Source organism: Pseudophryne corroboree, chromosome 4 (assembly GCF_028390025.1).
Source record: "Pseudophryne corroboree isolate aPseCor3 chromosome 4, aPseCor3.hap2, whole genome shotgun sequence".
Lineage (NCBI taxonomy): Eukaryota > Metazoa > Chordata > Amphibia > Anura > Myobatrachidae > Pseudophryne > Pseudophryne corroboree.
In genome coordinates, this window is record NC_086447.1 from 834,154,846 (window position 1) to 834,173,745 (window position 18,900).

An 18,900-nucleotide genomic window follows, 5' to 3' on the forward strand; every position below is an offset into this window, starting at 1 on the left:
CACAAACCTTCATTCCGTATTTAATGAAGAATGCACACAAAAGGGAATGCAGACAGCTCAGTTCCCGAAACATGTATATCTAATGTGTGCCCTGCAGGCTGAAGCCTGACAGTGTGTTAGCCTTTTTTTTTTCCTGTTGTTGCATTTTCACATGACCTACACTGTGCAGTCCTGACACACTAAGCAGTGAAATAACTTCCCTTAGGAAATAGCATGACTGCTATGTACACTTGTGCAATTTGTCTTCTGGTCATAAGAAGTCAAATCACTGAGTTCCCACTCACTCAGCAGAGCCCCCCTTCCTGTCCTCCTCTTCCAGGCTGCAGAGATCATGGCACAAGCTTGCACTAGCTTGCAGCAAACGCTGTTTCCCTGTCTTGTTGTGACTGGCACCTGGTATGTCTCTTGCCAGCTAATCCTAACTTCCTACCTGTCTCCCTCACCTACGGATTTCTCCAACCCCCCTAGTGTATTAGGAATAGAAGAGGAGGTGGAGGAGGAGGAGGAGAAGGAGGTGTTGCCAGCAACCATCTGACCACCCTGCACTATGAATACTAAACCCAGCCATGCCCCTGGCTCCTCCTGCAAGCTCTGCCTGCTTAGATGAAGCAGTCAGTCTCTCCGATCACAGACGCTGTTTTAGGTCTTGCCTCTCATTGTCTGTCTCATCGAACGGTTGCAGCTGATTTGCAAACAAAAAAAGAGAAGAGAAAAGAACAGGATCAATAATAAAATACAGCAACAAAAAGAGGGAGAGAGACCTCCACTAATAAAAGGAGGCTGGCTGCATTTGCATTCAGGATCTTGGTGCAATAGGAAAGTGTGTTGTCTTCCACTCGTGCATGCAGAAATCAGCAGCCTATATTAGAGCTGTGGTTCGGTCACAGCCCTCATTGGCGTCTGGGCAGAGGCAGCAGCACTTGCAGAAGAGGAGGCAATGCTGTTACCGGAGAGAACCCTCTGCAGTCCTCTCTACTCCAGGCTTATCATTGTCTTACTATGCTTACGGGTAAAGGTATGTTTCCATCAATCTTCAGCTGGATTTGCAAAAAAAAAAAAAAAAAAAATAAGGATGATCTGATCTTTTTAAGTTATACACCTCCTTTTTTTTTCATACTACATGGATGGTTAGCAGTATCTCCAGCCATGCATCATTCCTGTATATAGTATTTTTGTTTAATGTCTACTAGTGCACTTTTGTGCATGCATTTAGCATGCACTCATTTAATTTTTGCATTTAAGGTGATTCTTGTGCAAAGGGTTCAAGTGAGCAATGCACTTTTTTTTTGTAGTAAGTTTGCAATCATTTTATATAATTTATTTTTTTAACTTTAATTATTTATTGTTGCAACAGGTGTCTCTAGCGTCAGGGCAATTCGAGTTGGAGATACTATCTATGCAGAACCCCAATGGAGAGGTGCTGAATGGGAACTGCTGCGATGGCCCCCGGAACCCTGCGGACAGAAAGTGCACTAGGGATGAGTGTGACACTTACTTTAAAGTTTGCCTAAAGGAATACCAGTCCCGGGTGTCGGCGGCCGGGACCTGCAGCTTCGGCGCCGGTTCTACCCCCGTTCTTGGGGGAAACTCTTTCAACCTAAAATACAGCCGGAATACGGAGAGGAACAGGATCGTGCTGCCTTTCAGTTTTGCATGGCCGGTGAGTCCCCAATGGGATTATTAGGGATATGGTGCCCCCTACTTTCCTCCTCTCCCCTCCCTCTTTCAGTTTTCAACCAGCCATGTGCTTTGCAAGCAACGAAAAATGTCAATAAATACATTTATATATAATTTATTTTTTTGTAAATCTCTATTTCATTCGTTTTTGGCTACCACAATGGTCCTGTGACGCCTACATAGTCCAGTGGGATGCAATGCCTGTCGCTGCAGCAGTGTTGGATGGAAAGTACGTTGCAGATCCAATCAGGCAGCCCAAAAATCTAAATGTATTACAAGTAGACTTGTTGTTAGGGAATGGTTTAATGAGGAATCAAACATCAGCTGTCAGTGATGGTGGTTTTGCAACGGGTTAACTCCTTTGCTGCCTGTCTGTGCTTGGTGTAGAGTCCTGTGGATACAAATCTGGATGAGGAGGGAGGTTCACTAGTACCAGTAGAGGGAAGTTGACTGATCTCCAGCAGCCGACACAGGAGAGTGGGAGGAGTGCCTGGGAATGGAGGGAGCTGCTCCTGCTGTGTGTGTGTATATATATATAATATATATATATATATATATATATACTATATATATATATATATATATATATTATATATATATATATATATATATATCTCTATCTATCATCTGTATGATGTGCTGCATGCTGTAACTGAATAGGTCTCTGGATGTGGTCTATATGTCTGTACATGCTATTCTCTATATCGATGTGGCTGTACAGTGGATTGGAGCATTGTATTGTATTGCGGGGCTGTATTAGGAGGTCCTGTGTGTCTCTACTGTATATCCTAGTATGATATCCCCTAATATTGTGACTATACACTGTATTAGAGTATTGTCCTGCGCTGCTCGTTGCTGTATTAGGGTTCTATATATTTCTCTATATGGGTATCCCCTGTACATGTTTCTATATGGCTATTACTGTGTCTCTGTACCCTTTATTGGAGTAAAATGGTTGTATTAGGAGGTCCTATATATGTCTTTATGTAGGTATCCTCTATACATGTCTGTATATGACTATCTCCTATTACTGTACACTGTATTGGAGTTTTGTCCTGCTTGTGGTTGTATTAGGAGGTCCTATATATGTCTTTATATAGGTATCTTCTATATGACTACCCCTTATGACTGTAGCTGTACACTGTATTGGAGTTTTGTCCTGCTCGTGGTTGTATTAGGAGGTCCTATATATGTCTTTATATAGGTATCTTCTATATGACTACCCCTTATGCCTGTAGCTGTACACTCCATTGGAGTTGTGTCCTGCTTGCGGCTTTATTAGGAGGTCAGAAGTTCGGTAGAATGGAGAAGCTCGGGCTGGAGTAAATCTCCTGTAAATGTAAACCTCTCTAGCAGTGTCCGGCTGGGCTGAGTTTCCAATCCCTCTCCCTCCCCTCTTGTGGTTTCAGGTTTGTGTATCTACAGCTGTAGCACAGCTATTGGCAAGAGTAAGGTGGATGATGATGATGATGATGATGATGATGTTGATGTGAAGGGGGAAAATCTATCACAAGTGTGCGGCCAGCAGAAGACAGGACTTTCTGTAGCTGCTGCAGTCCCCTATAGATATACACCTGTTTGCAGGCACCTGAATATTCTGGTCTGTGGGTGCATGAACACAGACTGACAGCTGTACCTCACATGAGACTTTGGAATGCCTCATTTGCACAGCTTCCTTCTGTGAGTGACAAGTGGTTTCTTTCATGTGGTTTAAGTTGGTAAACTCCAGCCAGACTGGGTGGTAATTGCCCTCCTGCTACTCAGGAAAGCTGTTATTGCAGGATATCTATTTCTTCCCATGCTTATGGAGGCAAGCCTGGCATAACTCCAAGAGGAACAGGGATTTATACTGTATCCTCATACCTACCTATCTCCAAACTTTTCCCCCTCCCATCTGATGGAGTGCTTGCCCTGCCCTTCCCCTCCAGCTGTGTCCTTCCATCCCAGCCAGGTGTTGCAGGGTGGGTGTGCAAGATCCATTTAATCTAGGAGTGCCATTTGTATTAATCATTGCTGTTCTGGAGCTGTGGAGGCCTTCTGTTCTACCCCGTACAGCAGCCATTTCCCAAATACCTTCTCGTTTTCACAGTGATTTTATTATCGATCACTTTTTCAAGGTTGTCTGTTCCCTCAACAATCTGAAACCACAAAACCCCAAATCGGTAGTTGGTATGCCCCTCCCAATCCACTTCTGACGCTGGTGGGGGTATGACTTGCAGCCAGGATTTTGTGTCCTGTAAGGGTTACAGAGTGTTCAGGTGCAGCCCTGCTGACAGTAATTGCCTGTTTGCTTTTCACATAAACTGCTTAACATATTCTTACAATCATTTGCTTTGCAAACTTACTATTGAAGAACACTTTTTTGAAGTGTTTTGGTGCAGTACAGAGACCTCGTCCGTGGCCCAGTTAGTGGAAAGTGGTTATTAATTAATTATTGCGTCAACATCACTGTAGTTAGTGTAAATCCAGTGATTTTTTTTTCTTTTTTTCTTCCAGTCGTTTGAGTATAATATTTGCAAATAGGATTCCTATATTTTTTCTATTACTAGTATTTTAACTTACTGTGTGGCAGGGCCAGATAGTATGTTGAAAATGCTGATATAATTGTTTACAATCTTCTAATTCCCCGCTGGTCAGTAAATTAACTGGATATCGCTCCCTCTTGTGTGTTGGCTTCTAATGCTTAACCTTGAGGGGGCTTAATTGGCTGAAAGACCAGTTCTCTTTTGTCTCCTGGTGGTTTTCATTCTCTAGTTTTCAACCTTGGTATTGCCCAATGGGACCAAAGAATTTTTTTTTTTTTTTTTGTTAAATAATGAGGCCACCCCAGTTGTAACGGGCTAGTATGGAAGTAATCACATGTCCTGGGCTTACAGCACTGTCAATCTACTCCTTCTCTTTTTTTTTTTTAAGTTTGCATTGGCAATCCAATTTACAACGTATCATATAACCATTACACAGAATACAGAAATATTTATTTGTATTGAGAATAGGGCCTTCTATTCTTCCGCTGTGTTGGCCTACAACTTACCTGAATCACAGATTTGGGAATCAATCTTCATTTTGGGGAAAGACTGGCACCATATCTCGGTTAACACAAGTAGCCTCTGTTGGTAGAGAGAGAGCCAGGCTTTGCTTGCTGTGAGATAAAACTGTTATCAAATATACCATCAAAGGGATAAAAGGTTTTATAAAAATCTGCGGTATTTGAAGTCCTGCCAATGCACGCTGTGGCTCCATTGTTGAGGCATTTGACTTCTTTCCCATTCATGCTTTGAAGGACAGGCTCGTTCGGATGTTTGTCTTCTTACCTGTGGAAATAAACTCAGGTGTTTGATCATGAACTTATTCTATTCTGTGTTATGGATTTATGAAGCACTGCTGTTTTCTTATCTTGTGGGGGGGTTGTTTGATAAGGGATATGCTTTTATTAGAATACTGGTGAAACCATTAGTAGTTCTAAAAATTAATGTGTTTTTGGCAGACTCTTGCTGATTAAAACCAGCATTGTGTAATAAAACTCAGGACGTGTTCTTGTGTTGTACAAGTTTCAGTGATAATTTGGCCACTAGGAGGCACTGTGTCATTGTTATGCATGGCTCGTGTTTTTGTTGGATTCTTGGCAGAAAATCTATATGGCAGCTTCTACTAATAAATGCAAATGTACTTCGATATAAGATTCTTTGTGTATAAGATGTTATGCTTCTGTAATGTTCTGTGTTTTCTACTTTAAAAAATGTGATTTACTGTTATGCAAACTAGTGGCACTTTTTTATAGACTTCTTTTGCTCAAATCGGTGTTCCTTTCACATAAACCTCCATATTTGTGGTCTCTGGCCCACGGCCTGTGTCGTGAATTGGTGTAAGTGGGACTGGCCGATTTGTTTAGTGCCTTCTTTGTGTTTTCACATCACTTAATTCATGAATTGGATAACAGAGTTCTCTGTTGTGCAGGATTGAGTAATGGGTCCAGAGAATAAAGGGTTGTAAATAAATTTTTAAAGTCATCAGTTTGACAAAGTTGCCAAGTTACGGGCCGACTTGGGACAATGCAGTTCACTAAACATCGCTGCACCTGCAAATAGGAATGTGCAGTGTTACCAGTGTGACCATGTTAACCCTATTTTTCTTTTCGGTTTTTTTTCTTTCCTACCCTTTCTTCCCCCCCCCCCCCCCCCCCCCCCCCCCCCTAGATAATTAGATAATTGAATACATTTAGGCCTCTAAATAATGGCTTGTCCCAGTAATTCGATTCCATATATCTCAAGCTTTCAAAGCTCTGTTTGCACACGAGGTAGCCTGTATAGTCTGTGATGTTTCAAGGTATGTGTTTTATTTATTTATTTATTTATTTATTTATTTTACTTTACTTTAAAACGCATGTACATAGAGATTTGCTGATGTTGTTGCTTTTGTCTATCAAAACTGCCTATCAAAACTGCCATTATTTGTAATCTCGGGACACATTGGTGTAATAACACAATGTGATTATCCTGTGATGAGTCATGACACATTAGTATTGTGTAACCTAGCATAATACAAATGCCTGCTGAGAAGAACAGGGATGAATGCATGGAAAATGATGACATGACTGGGGAAAAGGGGCAGACTGGATGGGCCAAGTGGTTCTCATCTGCCGTCAAATTCTAGGTTTCTGTGTTTTGTACTGTTGTGCGGCTGCTTTGACACCTTGCAATACATCTACTAATGTCTTTGGTTTGTTTCACAAGTTTTATTTTGTGTTCTATATAACTGATAATTTGTGACGTTTGGCTATACTGCTTGTTAATACAAATGCCTAATCAGCCGGTCTAGCAGCAACTTCATCCATACAAACATGCAAATATGATCAAGAGGTTCAGTAGTTGTTGTTGTTGTTCAGACCAAACAACAGAATGGGGAAGAAATGTTATCTAAGTGACTTGGATTGGGGAATAATTGTTGGTGCCGTACAAGGTGGTTTGAGTATATCAGAAGTAACTGGTTTCCTGGGGATTTTCACTCACAACAGTCTGTAGAGTTTACAGAGAGATTGGTTCACAAAACAAAACAAAAAATCCAGTGAGCAGTTCCGAGGGGGGGAAAAATCCTGTTAATGAGAGCTGTCAGGGGAATGACAGGTGATGGAAACTCAAATAACCATGATGTAATATGGTTGTGGTTTTTATTTTTTACACACATTAGGCAGTCTCCATTAGAAACATGTGAGTAGCACCGAGGTGGCAATTGATGCTAATTTCTGCAGGTGTGAGAAGAAATAAGTGTTAATGTGTGCCTCTGAACTGCTTGTGGCTTGATGCAGGTATCTAATTAGCTTTTGCCACTTTACTGGGGAGAAGTGATTGCGTGACACAACCTGTGGCTAATTGAATCTGCCCCAAAGAATTCAAGCTATTCTAGGGTCAAAGGGGGTCCTATCCAGGGTATGTAGTTGGGGTCCTGGCATTCATGATCCTGGCAGTCGGAATGCCGACGCCAGAATCCCATCACCTGTCAGAATGCCGGCATCCCGACAGTTGGGATCCTGAATGTAAGTATCCCGGGGAGGGTTTGGTCAGGCTGCGGGCAGGGGAGGTTAGGGTTAGGCTGTTGGGGGGGGGGGGGGGGGGGGTCGGGGTGTAAGGGGTGGGGAGAAGATTAGGGTTAGCTGCCTCCTGCGCCCTGTCAGTATTTCAAACAGTCGGGATGCCGGTGTTCGTATTGAGACTGCCGGCAACCCGGCTGCTGGTATCGTACCCAGCCACTACCAGTACTATGATTGTTCATTCTAGCAACCTGCACCTGTCACAACCCATGCAGTACCTTTCCTGCTTGGGGTGTTTCTATCTGCTTTGGTGTTTCTAGCACACTCCAATCTATCACTGAGATACAGACCAGCGTGTGCTAGAAGAATTAGAGCAGAGTGTGACACCCCTAGCAGAAAAGAGGAACTGCATGGGTCGTGACAGGTGCGGGGTGCTAATATGAGCACTATTATAATGATGTCTGGCTGTCATACAGTGATACTGAGTATAAAGTACTCCACAGTAAGCAATCTGTAGCAATGAATCTGATTATCAACTTTTAATCAACATTTTGACCAGCTTTGAGGTAACATATATCAAGTACATTCTATAAAATGATAGGTAGAAACTTATTGGTTGCTATGGGCAACTTCTCCACTGGATCACTTTGCCACTCTTTTCACTGCTTGATACTGGAAGTTGAAGTATAGGCAGGTGATAGTCGCCCTATTAACAGAGGCGAAACCTTTTAGTGCTTCACCCAAACTACACTTACATTTTGCAGGGTTGTGTCCCCATTGCTGTACATCACTGAGTAATCGGATTATGTTGTGTACAAATACGTGGTTTTATCTCTTTGTAGGGAGGAAATGTACATTTTTCTTATCAGCCTACTCTGTGCATTACTTTTTTTTTCCATAATTGTATTTTTTTTTCTTTTTTCCCTCTAATGAGCGAATTAAAATTTCTAGCACGTTCGAAGGAGTTAAGTTATAGTATTTAATACATCACTTATAAAAACACTGAATTGTGTTAGCATTCCGCAACCCCCTTGAGTGTACACTGAGAATTGATGTGCTAAACCCTTGTGACCTTTTTCCCAGTTGGACAGATAAGAAAAACACTGAACATGTAAATGATGCAGGGCTGTGGAACTACAGCTCTCAGCATCTACTGGCAGTTGCAACCAAAGAATGGATTTCATTGTTTCCACATTTAATTAATCTGTAATAAAGCTCATATTTGGCCAAGAAATGACTGATTTTTGGTTTTAGTGTGACCCCAAGAAATATCCTTTTGTAGGAGCTTCCCAGAAGCAGTTTTTTTGGCTTAGTTTATCTCGCAATGCAGTGGGGGAAGGATGGCTTACAGTGATATCACAGCATTGGTTGTGGCAATAAACTACAACTGCCACAATCACTTTAACAAAAATGCATCCATGTATCGCAGTACTGGAAGCGGTTTTCCACTACGCTGCACCATGGTTGCATCAAGCCAAACACCTGCAGAGAGGCGAACACAAATTGGTGGTTGGAATGGTAGAGTGCAGGAAAGCGCACAACCTTAACTAGGCTGTATTGGAGTGTTGTAGTGCATAGCAAACAAACTAAACTATCCTACAAGAGGCCACGCCATACTCTTTTATACCTCCTCTTTGGGGGATCCCTTGTGTGTGTGTGTGTCTAGACGTCACTTGGGGAAGTGGGGGTGCGATTTGTGTTCCGTCACAGTGTTGCAGGTCTGGGGTACGGGCTTGTTGGCGTAACTTGCCAGGAAGTGTATCAGCTAGGTACTCGTCCAGAAGGCCTGAACTGTGGAAGTTTCCCTGATATGCCGTATTTATCATAGTATGTCTGCAAGTAAGTATGTTGGTTAGAATGAATATAATTAATGGAAGCAGCTTGTTGTAAGTAACCTTTATACCTTAATGCCTGCTGTATGCTAGGGACTGTATGTTAGTGTGGTCTGACCCATTAGCCTAATGATTTGAATGGTTTGACATAACGCTTAGCTAATGGGAATATGTCTGCCTCATTTACTATGACTTTCTACCAGATAATGCAGAACTGGTTTGTTGAGGTGTAATAGTGCTGTGTAGATAAGATAATATGCTCAGGCAATTGCTGCGGATCGGTGGTAGGGTTCTTACTTTACACTTTCAGCATCTTCTATGGATGCCGTCTTGGGTTAGGATTAGTGAATAAATCGTAAAACGTAGATGGTGGCTGCCAAACATCCAAAGTCCTTTTACCGGCTCAATCCATTTTATGCACTTCTAGTAAATAAGTAGAAAGGGCTCTTGTTCATGCTTGCTGTGTGTGAACCTGACTGCTGTGCTTGGCTGACCAGCTGGTATTCTATTAACCTCGCCACCCTTTTGTAACTAGTGCATTTAATTATCTGTGGGATATTTTATTTTTAATTTTTTTTAAAGTTGTTTGGTGAATGTCAAATTGTGAGTAGGTTATTTGTACGATGGCAATAAATGCCTACTTTGATATATATTTTTTTAATTTCTTGTGCCCATGGGCATTAAAGTTCTTTCTTAGCTCTTATTATACAGAGCTAAAGCCCTAGGCTTAACTTTGCTGACTGATTTCTGTGTCTTTCAGCATTGTTTGTATAGAAACTGGGTGTTATTTTCGTTATCCTGAGTTACGACCAGAGCTGCTCTCTGAAAATCATTTAATCCAGTTCAGTGAGCAAAAGATCTTTTCCTTATCCCAGGATAACACACACAAAACCACAAACCATAACTTTGATATATCAACATGGCTGAAGAGCACAGGTGGCAGGTAGAAACGGTAGAGTAGCAGTAGAGAATACATTTTTGATTTATACTATTAAATCTCGATGACCTTTTTAAGTTTCGTGACACACAAATGATGGATAATCCGCTGGCTTGATATCTGTTACAAAAAAAAAAAAGAGCATTCCTTCATTTTGGTTTTTATACATGCTACTTTTTGTGATTAGGACACATTGTAGTCTGGCCACCCAGACGGGCAATGACTGCTAATATTAAACAAGAACAATAGTGTGGCCATTCTGACTGCAGCGAGGATTACAGAACATAATGGGGCCCATCCAAAAATAATGCAAATACAGGACAAGCAACAGGAAGCAGCGGTAGACTCAGCAGTGCCCGGCTCCCAGACAAACCGTGGACTTAAGCTAACACAATGGCAACTTTAGCACATTATGTATTCACAGGATACTCATTATTCCAGTAGGCTTGCCAGATCAGAGATCAGCCCCGTTTATTGGCTACAACACACGCATAGTTTGGATAGTGGCATTTTTTTCCCCTTTCTGCCCTCTATCATTTGGCGGAAGCAGCTGTACAATATAGGTTCATACATGGCTTTTTTTTCTTTTCTTTTTTTTCTTTCTCGGTCTATCTCGGCTGATGAAAACCCTTAATTATCATTAAATCTAAAATAAATAAAATATATTATGTACTTCGTTTTTAATGAGAGACGGATTAGGCATCTTCTCTGTATGTTACTCATTAAAACAAACCTCGGTATGACGTGTTGGAAGTGGACACTCGACGTTGAGTAAGCAGCTTTATTTTGCTTCCCCGTCTGCAAATATGGTGTTACTCATCACTTTGTGTTTTGTTATCGGTTCTCTAGGAATTATGTGAAAGCTGGCTTTCCATCCGGTCAGCAATTCACTGGCCAGAGCTTCGGTGCCTTTTCCGTGAAGCCTACAAGCCGTTCTCTCCGGCAGTGAAATGATTAGGTGCTTTCTTTCCCTATCTAGTGTAAAGCACAGCTCTTGGCAGTGTATGTGGAAAGTGCATCTACATGATACATGTGCAGATGGGCTGTTTAGAATCTATTCGTAGGCAAGGGAGCAGCTTTTCTTTTTTTTTGCCTTGATCTTAAACTCCCTGAAACTGCAGGTCTTCTGTTATTGCAATGGAACGCTGTGAAAAGTGCGTGATTCAAAGGGACGAGTTATTAGCGAGGACAATTGATAAACTAGTAGATGTAGGACATTGGTATGCAGTTCTCCATGTGTAAATTGGTCTAGTAATTATACGTCGCTGCATAATACCACCGTGTAAACTGCCTCTTTGTATAGTTAGCGGTTTCCTTTCCTTTGGAAATGTATACACACTACATAATAGTAGTAATAGATGTATATGCGCTGCAGTTTCCTTTTTCTCTGCATTGGTGAAGTGCTTTGTGTTGCTTTTATCACATTGGCAGTACACGTTCGGCGTAAGCTGTCTTCCCCGTTAGGAATATGCCAGAGTTAAGTTCAAATGGATTTTGCCATAGTTTACCAATGCTGCAGCCAAGAACAAGTCTTTTTACAGATGTGTTCTCATACACCTGGAATTTTTGTGTCCTATGGAGTGACTTTGATGCCACCGGTAGCGATCGGGGACTGTTCCAGTGGTGGGACTGCAGCGCAGCTCAAAGATAGTGGAGCCACACCAACTGCCAGCCATGTTTGGAGTGGCTCCACTATTTGGATTTTGGCAGCCCCACCTCTGGAGGCGCCACTGGTAGCCGATACTGTTGTTTTGTGTTTTCTCTTGAATTTTGGTGTGGTGTTTGCATCGTATCTACACATGTTCTCTTATGATGTGCTAGGTACTTAGGATCAGTATTTTTGTTGCAAAGGAATTGGTACATAGGGGCAGATGTATTAAGCCTGGAGAAGTGATAAAGCAGTGATAAGTGCAAGTTGATAACGCACCAGGCAGTCAGCTCCTATAACATTGTACTTATCATTGCTTTATCACTTCTCCAGGCTTAATACATATGCCCCAAAGTCGTAAATAACCCTAACGATAAGTAGCACAAGGTGTGGAGTGGGTCACTAGTGTTTGACCTGTCCTCTTAGTTTTTTAATTTTTACCCAGTTCAGTGACCTAGGGTCTATTTTCTAAGCCCTGGATGGATATAAAGTGGACGGAGATAAAGTACCAGCCAATCGGCTCCTAACTGTCATTTTTCAAACCGAGCCTGTGACATGGCAGTTAGACACTGATCGGCTGGTACTTTATCTCCGTCCACTTTATCTCTACTCAAGGATTAGTAAATAGAACCCAAGTCTCACATATATAAGCTACGTGAAATTCTAGAGTCTGTACTAAGGGGAGGGTAGCCATGCATTGTACTTTTGTCGCATGAGTGATTAAAATAAGACCCCAAGTTTGTGTAAAAGTCCATATATATTTGCGAAGTCCGTGGCACGCTGAAACGAGTCATGATTTGAGGATAGGTGTATATGGACCCATCTGTAAATATGCCCACGGAGTGTCGCGCTGTTCTTGCAAGGAAATCCTTATTGTATGGTTACATTTCGGTCTGGTTTGCCTTAAACATGTTACAGTAATTTTCTAAGGGGGAAATTTACCAAAGCTTGGAGAGAAAGTACCAACCAACCAGCTTCTGTCGTTTTTCATCCTGTGTTTGAAAAATGATGAACTGATGGTCCTTTTTCAGTCTTCTTTCTCTCTCCAAGCTTTGATAAATCTCCCCCAAAATGTGCTGTGGTTCCAGTGAGTTTCTAGTAGAGTGAAGAGGACTACTCACCTGCTCTATCTGACATGCAACAGGAATATTGAATGTTACTGTATTTAACCGTTCTCAACCGATGTGTTCTATAATGAAAGATCAGTGATTATACAGTCAGGATGGTTTCATTTAAATGAAGCGCATTGTCATGATCTAGGTACTCTGCATTGCTGGTAGGATCTCCATTCTCCTGTTCAAGTTTTCCTAGGGGGACATATTTTTTGGCTGCGGGTCAGACCTCTAGTGGCTAATTAAGTGTGACATTATCGGTACACAGCTGATCTTTGACACTGCGTGGATCTCTCATTTGAATACATTGGTCGGTGCAGTTTTTATTTAGGCTGGATGTATCTTTATCAGAGGTCATCTATGGTCATGGGAACTTTTAGAACCTGCTGGTTGCTTTCATTCCAGAGGTATTCTGTAGACCTGAGTGCAGCAGGGTGGATGGGAGTGCTCATTCACCCATTAATAAGCCAACCATTCCCATTAGCTCATAAGCTTTTTATTTTATTTATTATCCCGTCTTTTTAGAGTTCTATTATAATTGGGGGAGTTGTAGATAATGCATATTCATGGCTATGGGCCTGTGCATGGCAATTCTAACCAGGTGTACTAGGTCGGGGATTGGACAGGGGGTATGATCAAGTTCTTTCCAGTACAAAGTATTCAAATGAATTAGGCAATACTAGTAAAAAAAAATAATATAAGAAAGAAAAAGAAAAATATATATATGTGTGTGTGTGTGTGTGTGTGTGTATATATATATATAATATATATATATATATATATATATATATATATATATATATATACGTACGTATAAAATTTGTGTTCTATTCAGAAATCCACTTTTACCCATGTTGGCTCTCCTAGCATGTCTGACACATAGATGATTTTTTGGGCATACATTCTTTTATTTGTATTTATTTATTTTTCATTTATTTTTTATTTTTTTTCTACACCATTTAAAACTACTGGAGAAACTTAGGTTTGATTGCTTTTGGATCTGACCTGGCCTGCTTTACTTTAGTTTGCTAAACGGAGTTGAACTTTTGCAACCGGCTCTGCCAGCCACCCCTGGTGCCTTCTGTATCTGAAACCGATTCCTAAATTTGGGCGCGGTATTTTCTTGCTAGGATTTTATTGAGGGAGATGATTTTAAATATATTCTGGCCTGATGGGGTACACTTAGTGCATGTACATCTGTCTGCAGCCTGTGTTAAGCCTATTCGCTGAACTTCTTTGCATTCCATTTGCATTAAAATGTAATGGCAAGCAGCACTAATTGAACTATTAAAAATGGATCCCCATGGCAATCGCAGTGGTCATTCACATTGTTGGGGACTGTTGAGTGGTCCCCAATATTACCCTGTGCGAGTGTCAGTTACATTTGTACTGCGTTGACCAAGTTGAGCAGTACAGAGGATCAACATGGAGTGAATACTTTCCCATGAAGTGAATAGGAATATTACTTCTCCCCATTGAATACACTATGGACAGATGGGCTTTGTAGTACATGCATTTCACAGTATTCTTCCTTACTTTCCTTCTTACTTTATTTGAGAGTAAAGTATATTTTGGCCACAATGTGCCAGTTAAACCACTTAAAAACAATCCAATCTTAAGCTAATGGTTTTTTTGGATGAAAATCTATACCAGACAGTAATTTTAAACATTAGGTCTTTTTATTTTATTTTTTATTTGCCTCTGATCTTTTGTTTAATTGTTAATTGAAAGGGAGCCATTCACGTAACAGAAAACCATCCTCTTTGGGTAGAACCCATTGGCGCTCCCTGAAACCTCCAGATACATGAAGAGTGTGTGTGGGGGGGGAGGGGGGTGGCATTTTGGAATTTAGGGGTCTATTTACTAAGCCTTGGATGGAGATAAAGTCCCAACCAACCAGCTCCTAACTGTCAAACGCAGCCTGTGACGTGCCAGGTAGTAACTGATTGGCTGGTACTTTATTTCTGTGCACTTTATCTCCCTCCAAGGCTTAGTAAATAGACCCTTTAATATCTAACATGGGTACTGTACTACCTGGTATTTTAGTTCTGACCAATATGAATTCCTGGCCCATTCATCAAAAAGTGGGGCAGATGTATTAACCTGGAGAAGGCATAAGGAAGTGATAAACCAGTGATATGTGCAAGGTGACAATGCACCAGCCAATCGGCTCCAATATGTAAATGAACAGTTAGGAGCCTATTGGCTGGTGCGAATATCACCTTGCACATATCACTGGTTTATCACTTCCTTATGCCATCTCCAGGTTAATACATCTATCTGCCCCAGTGTTTGAAAAGCTAGTAGTGTCCGTTTATTAAAGTAGATCTTGAGGTCCATCCTAAATGGTTTGATCATGCATGTTTTATGTCCTTGGGTGGTTATTCTGGAATAGATCTAGATATTTCTAATAATAATATTAATATGCGAGTGTCTACAATTGCCATTTTTTCTTATTTTATTTTAAAGCTGTGCTACCACCTAGATTCTACGAAGTTGACCATCCATCTGGTTCTTTGGTACAGAACCTGTAAATTGATTTTGTTCACCCACCTTTAAATGGCAAAGGTGTGTGTTAGAGAGCGGAAAAACCAATTGCATGCCACAATCTTTTGATTGCCACTTTGATTGGTCCTCCTGCTCACTCTCCTCCAGTTTATAAAGAAGCCATAGAAGGGGCAGGACTACGGCTAGGTAGGAAGAGGAGCACCTTAGTAATATGTTCTAGAAGCCAATGCAATGCACACTTGTCTCCAGCATAACTTCTCCTTGCATTAAAGAAAAAAAAATCCAGTTAAATATCATTGCCCTGTGAATGCCTACCCCAGTAGTAAAGTGACCGTAAAGTGTCAGCATTGGAAAAGGAGACTAAAGGTTTAACAGTCATGCAAGCGTTTTGTTGGTTATTTATATACAGTTTGTGGAGATACTAGATGTAGCCTAAAAGTCCATAAAAATATTGCTTGCAAATGTTATTAATTTACTAGAGAAGTGGCATAGGATGGACCTGACTGATGGTCTTTGTATTGGCGGCTAGCTGCACGTCCAGGCTTGCCCAGATTTGCTTACTCATCTCCGTATTTTCCCACGGTTATCTATGGACAAAATGGAATCTTGCTCTTTTGAGTATTAAATATATTTAGGCTGTATTCCAAGTGGAGCCTCACAAAGAAGATTCTTTCCTTCAAAGCCTGCGTGCTCTGTCAAGTTGTTAGAAGTGGCTTTATGCTGACTTTTGAAGTTTATCTTTCTGCCTACACCTTCAAGGTGTCTGCCTTTCTCCATAAATGCAGCATGCGCTTCTGGTTTGTCTTCTGTGTAATTACCACATTCCATTTCTCTCCAAGCAGCTTGGGACCTACAGCTGGTACAATGGCAGAGCCAAGTCATTTTTAGTTGGTTCCTGTCTTGTTGGGCAACAGCTCCGACTTGCTGAAATGAGAATACAGCTGAGGGTTTAGCCACTTCTCATCTTCTGTAAAGACCTGTTTTCAAAGTGGTCCTATTTTAGATCATGCTTATCGGGGCTGTAAAGCAGAAAGCTTCTGCCTTTCTGGCTCGTGTGGTTGTGTGTTTTTTATTTTTATTTTTTTGTGGAAAGTAGAAGATAAAAGGTGGCTGGATACAATGGCTGGCATCCGTCCAGGGCGAAGGAGTCGGTTTAAGCAGTAGATGCTTATGATTATTACTGGAATGTATGAGATCTGCTGGTCAGATTAGTGCTCCTATAAATGTGACACAAGCTTTGCCCTAAAGGTTTTGAATGCTTGGGCCCTAGACTGTGTGTGTAAAGAGCCCTCTCCTCCCTCCAACCTCGCTAAAATTCATCCGTTCTCTCTCTCTCTGGTTACCTGATACTTGTGGGAGCAGAGATGGTCTATTGCAGACAAAGCTTTCAAAGAGGTGCTGAAAAGCAATAACTCCCAGGAGACTCCGCTTTAGATGCTCAGTGAATTACTGTTTGCAGAAGACTGTGTACATGTACATATTTTCCACCCCTGGCATCCGGTTGGTTTGTCTACTTGTTTATACTCGGTCATCTTTTTTTTTTTTTTCCTCCCACTTCTTAATAATAATAATAATTTATTATTTTAATATTATATTAATAATAAAAACAATTATTAAAAAATAAAATCCTAAAAACAATGATTAAAAAAAAAAGAATAAAAATAAATAAAAGAATAACCATTGTCCTTTATGGTATATAATATGTTTATTAATACTTTCAGGTCAAATAAGTGAGACTCATTTGTGTTGACAAAGATGAGTAATTTAAGGTGAAAGGTCCCTGCTGAATCAGGCTGGATAAGTTAGCTTACAGGGGTGAAAGAGGATCACGTTTGATTCAAGTGTAATCTGTTGCCTTAGGTTTCAATTGGCACAAACTAATGCATAACTCTGACTTCTATAGGCACACGCGTGTATCGAGCCAGGCTTTTACAATCTGTTTTTACATAGGACTATTTTATACATTTACTAGTTTTTAACTGAATTTCTATCATTTTCGCAGAGATCTTACACCTTGGTGGTTGAAGCATGGGATTACAATAATGAGACTAATGGTAAGTATCTATGAGCCACTGTAGAAATGGGATTACCTTTTTTATTTTATGTGTGCAGTAGCTTTACGTTTTTTAATTCTGGGTGACCTGGTGACGGCACATGGTGGAAACCTAGAAATGACCTATTTATCAAGCAGTGTTAACAACTTTCTCCATTGTTTTTGACCCCCTACCCATCTTCCTATTTAACTATAGAAATTGCTGTTTGTTTTCCTGCTGTCCTTTTTAATTTAGGGGTCTATTTATGAAGCAGTGAAGTGTGGAGAAGTGAGCCAGTGGAGAAATTGCCCATGGCAACCAATCAGCACTGATGTAACATTTATAATTGCATACAATACAGTTTTACGGAGCAGCTGATTGGTTGCCATGGGCAACTTCTCCACATTTCTCCACTCTTTTCGCTGCTTCATGAAAAAGACCCCTTAGTTTTGTTACCGTCATTGTAATAGACTGCTACAGGGGCTGTGACGAGGCTTGATTTACCGGGTGGCGAAAGCTAAGCTATTTGCTGATGGCTAACTCCATAACTCTGTTATCTGCAATTGCCTATACCAGAGAGTGGGTCAGGCAGAGTCAAACTGCTATGTCGAGATGAGCAGATTTTGAATACACTACAAACATAACCTAGGCTAGAGGCAATGTGCTACTAAACTGACAGCATCAATATTGGCTCATCCCACAAATGGCTGCTCCCCAGCACTTAATTTATCTGCCGCCCTATTCCATGAACGAGCATTGAAGACGTTTTTCTGTAGTAAATCCCTCAGCACATATTTCTGAGCAGAAGAAAAAAAAAAAAGCAGGAGCCACGGTCCTCTCCCATCAAGATACCACTGTGGGGCTTATTTTCTGACCTTCAAGCCAAACTGCTAGGGTTTGCTGATAGAAGTTTTGTTTTTAAGTTCTCCTTTCCCACAAGCTAATGGTATTCCCAGTGCTAGTCATTGAAGTGTGTCTGAATGCCCCAAGTGAAGATTTTTGGTTATTAATATGTTTTGAAATGTATATTGATGACGGCAGGTGCAGGCCAATTTTGAAGAGACACTGCTGTCCCCCTCTTAGGACCAAAAGAAAGATGTTTGTTACTTTTTCACCATTAGGAAATATTATATTTTTAGAAACGCAATGTGCAACTTCAGAAAGAACAAATGTTTAAATGTAAATGGGTGAAATATTCTGGCCCACGGAGTAATTAAGCTGTTTTGGGGGGATGTGGTCATTTGGTCGACCACACTTAGTTCGACAGTCATTAGGTCAACCACTGTTGGTCGACGTGGTCCACTAGGTCAACGTGTACTAGGTCGACATGCGGTTTTCAGTGTTTTTTTTTTTTTTTTTTTTACTTTTTCATGCTTTACAATCCACATGGACTACGATTGGGAATAGTAACCTGTGCAGAGCGCAGCGGTAGCGGAACGAGGCACCTAGCCCGAAGCATGGCGACGCGAACACGGGGCATTAATTGGGGTTCCCCGTCACTTTACAAAGAAAATGACACCAATTTTTTTTTTTTTTAAAAAACCTCATGTCGACCTAATGACCCATAACAGTTTTGGGCACCCAGTAATTATTGCGCTTGTTGGGGGGGTGAAAGCACCAGGTTTGGCT

General features: G+C 41.0%; 1 protein-coding gene across 2 annotated transcripts in view; it reads left to right on the top strand.

The window, feature by feature from the left end:
* The first annotated feature begins 569 nt into the window (after positions 1 to 569).
* JAG1 (jagged canonical Notch ligand 1) overlaps positions 570 to 18,900 on the top strand; it is a 47,918-nt gene continuing 29,587 nt past the window's right edge. Inside the window, exons 1-3 of one of the 2 annotated variants that reach the window (XM_063918546.1) lie at positions 570 to 1,015; positions 1,355 to 1,660; positions 17,241 to 17,292. In XM_063918546.1, the coding sequence (XP_063774616.1) occupies positions 938 to 1,015; positions 1,355 to 1,660; positions 17,241 to 17,292 (436 nt within the window). In that variant the 5' untranslated portion in view covers positions 570 to 937. Of the gene's footprint in view, positions 1,016 to 1,354; positions 1,661 to 5,981; positions 6,001 to 17,240; positions 17,293 to 18,900 lie in introns of those variants that run through there. The other variant, XM_063918547.1, reaches the window with a different exon arrangement.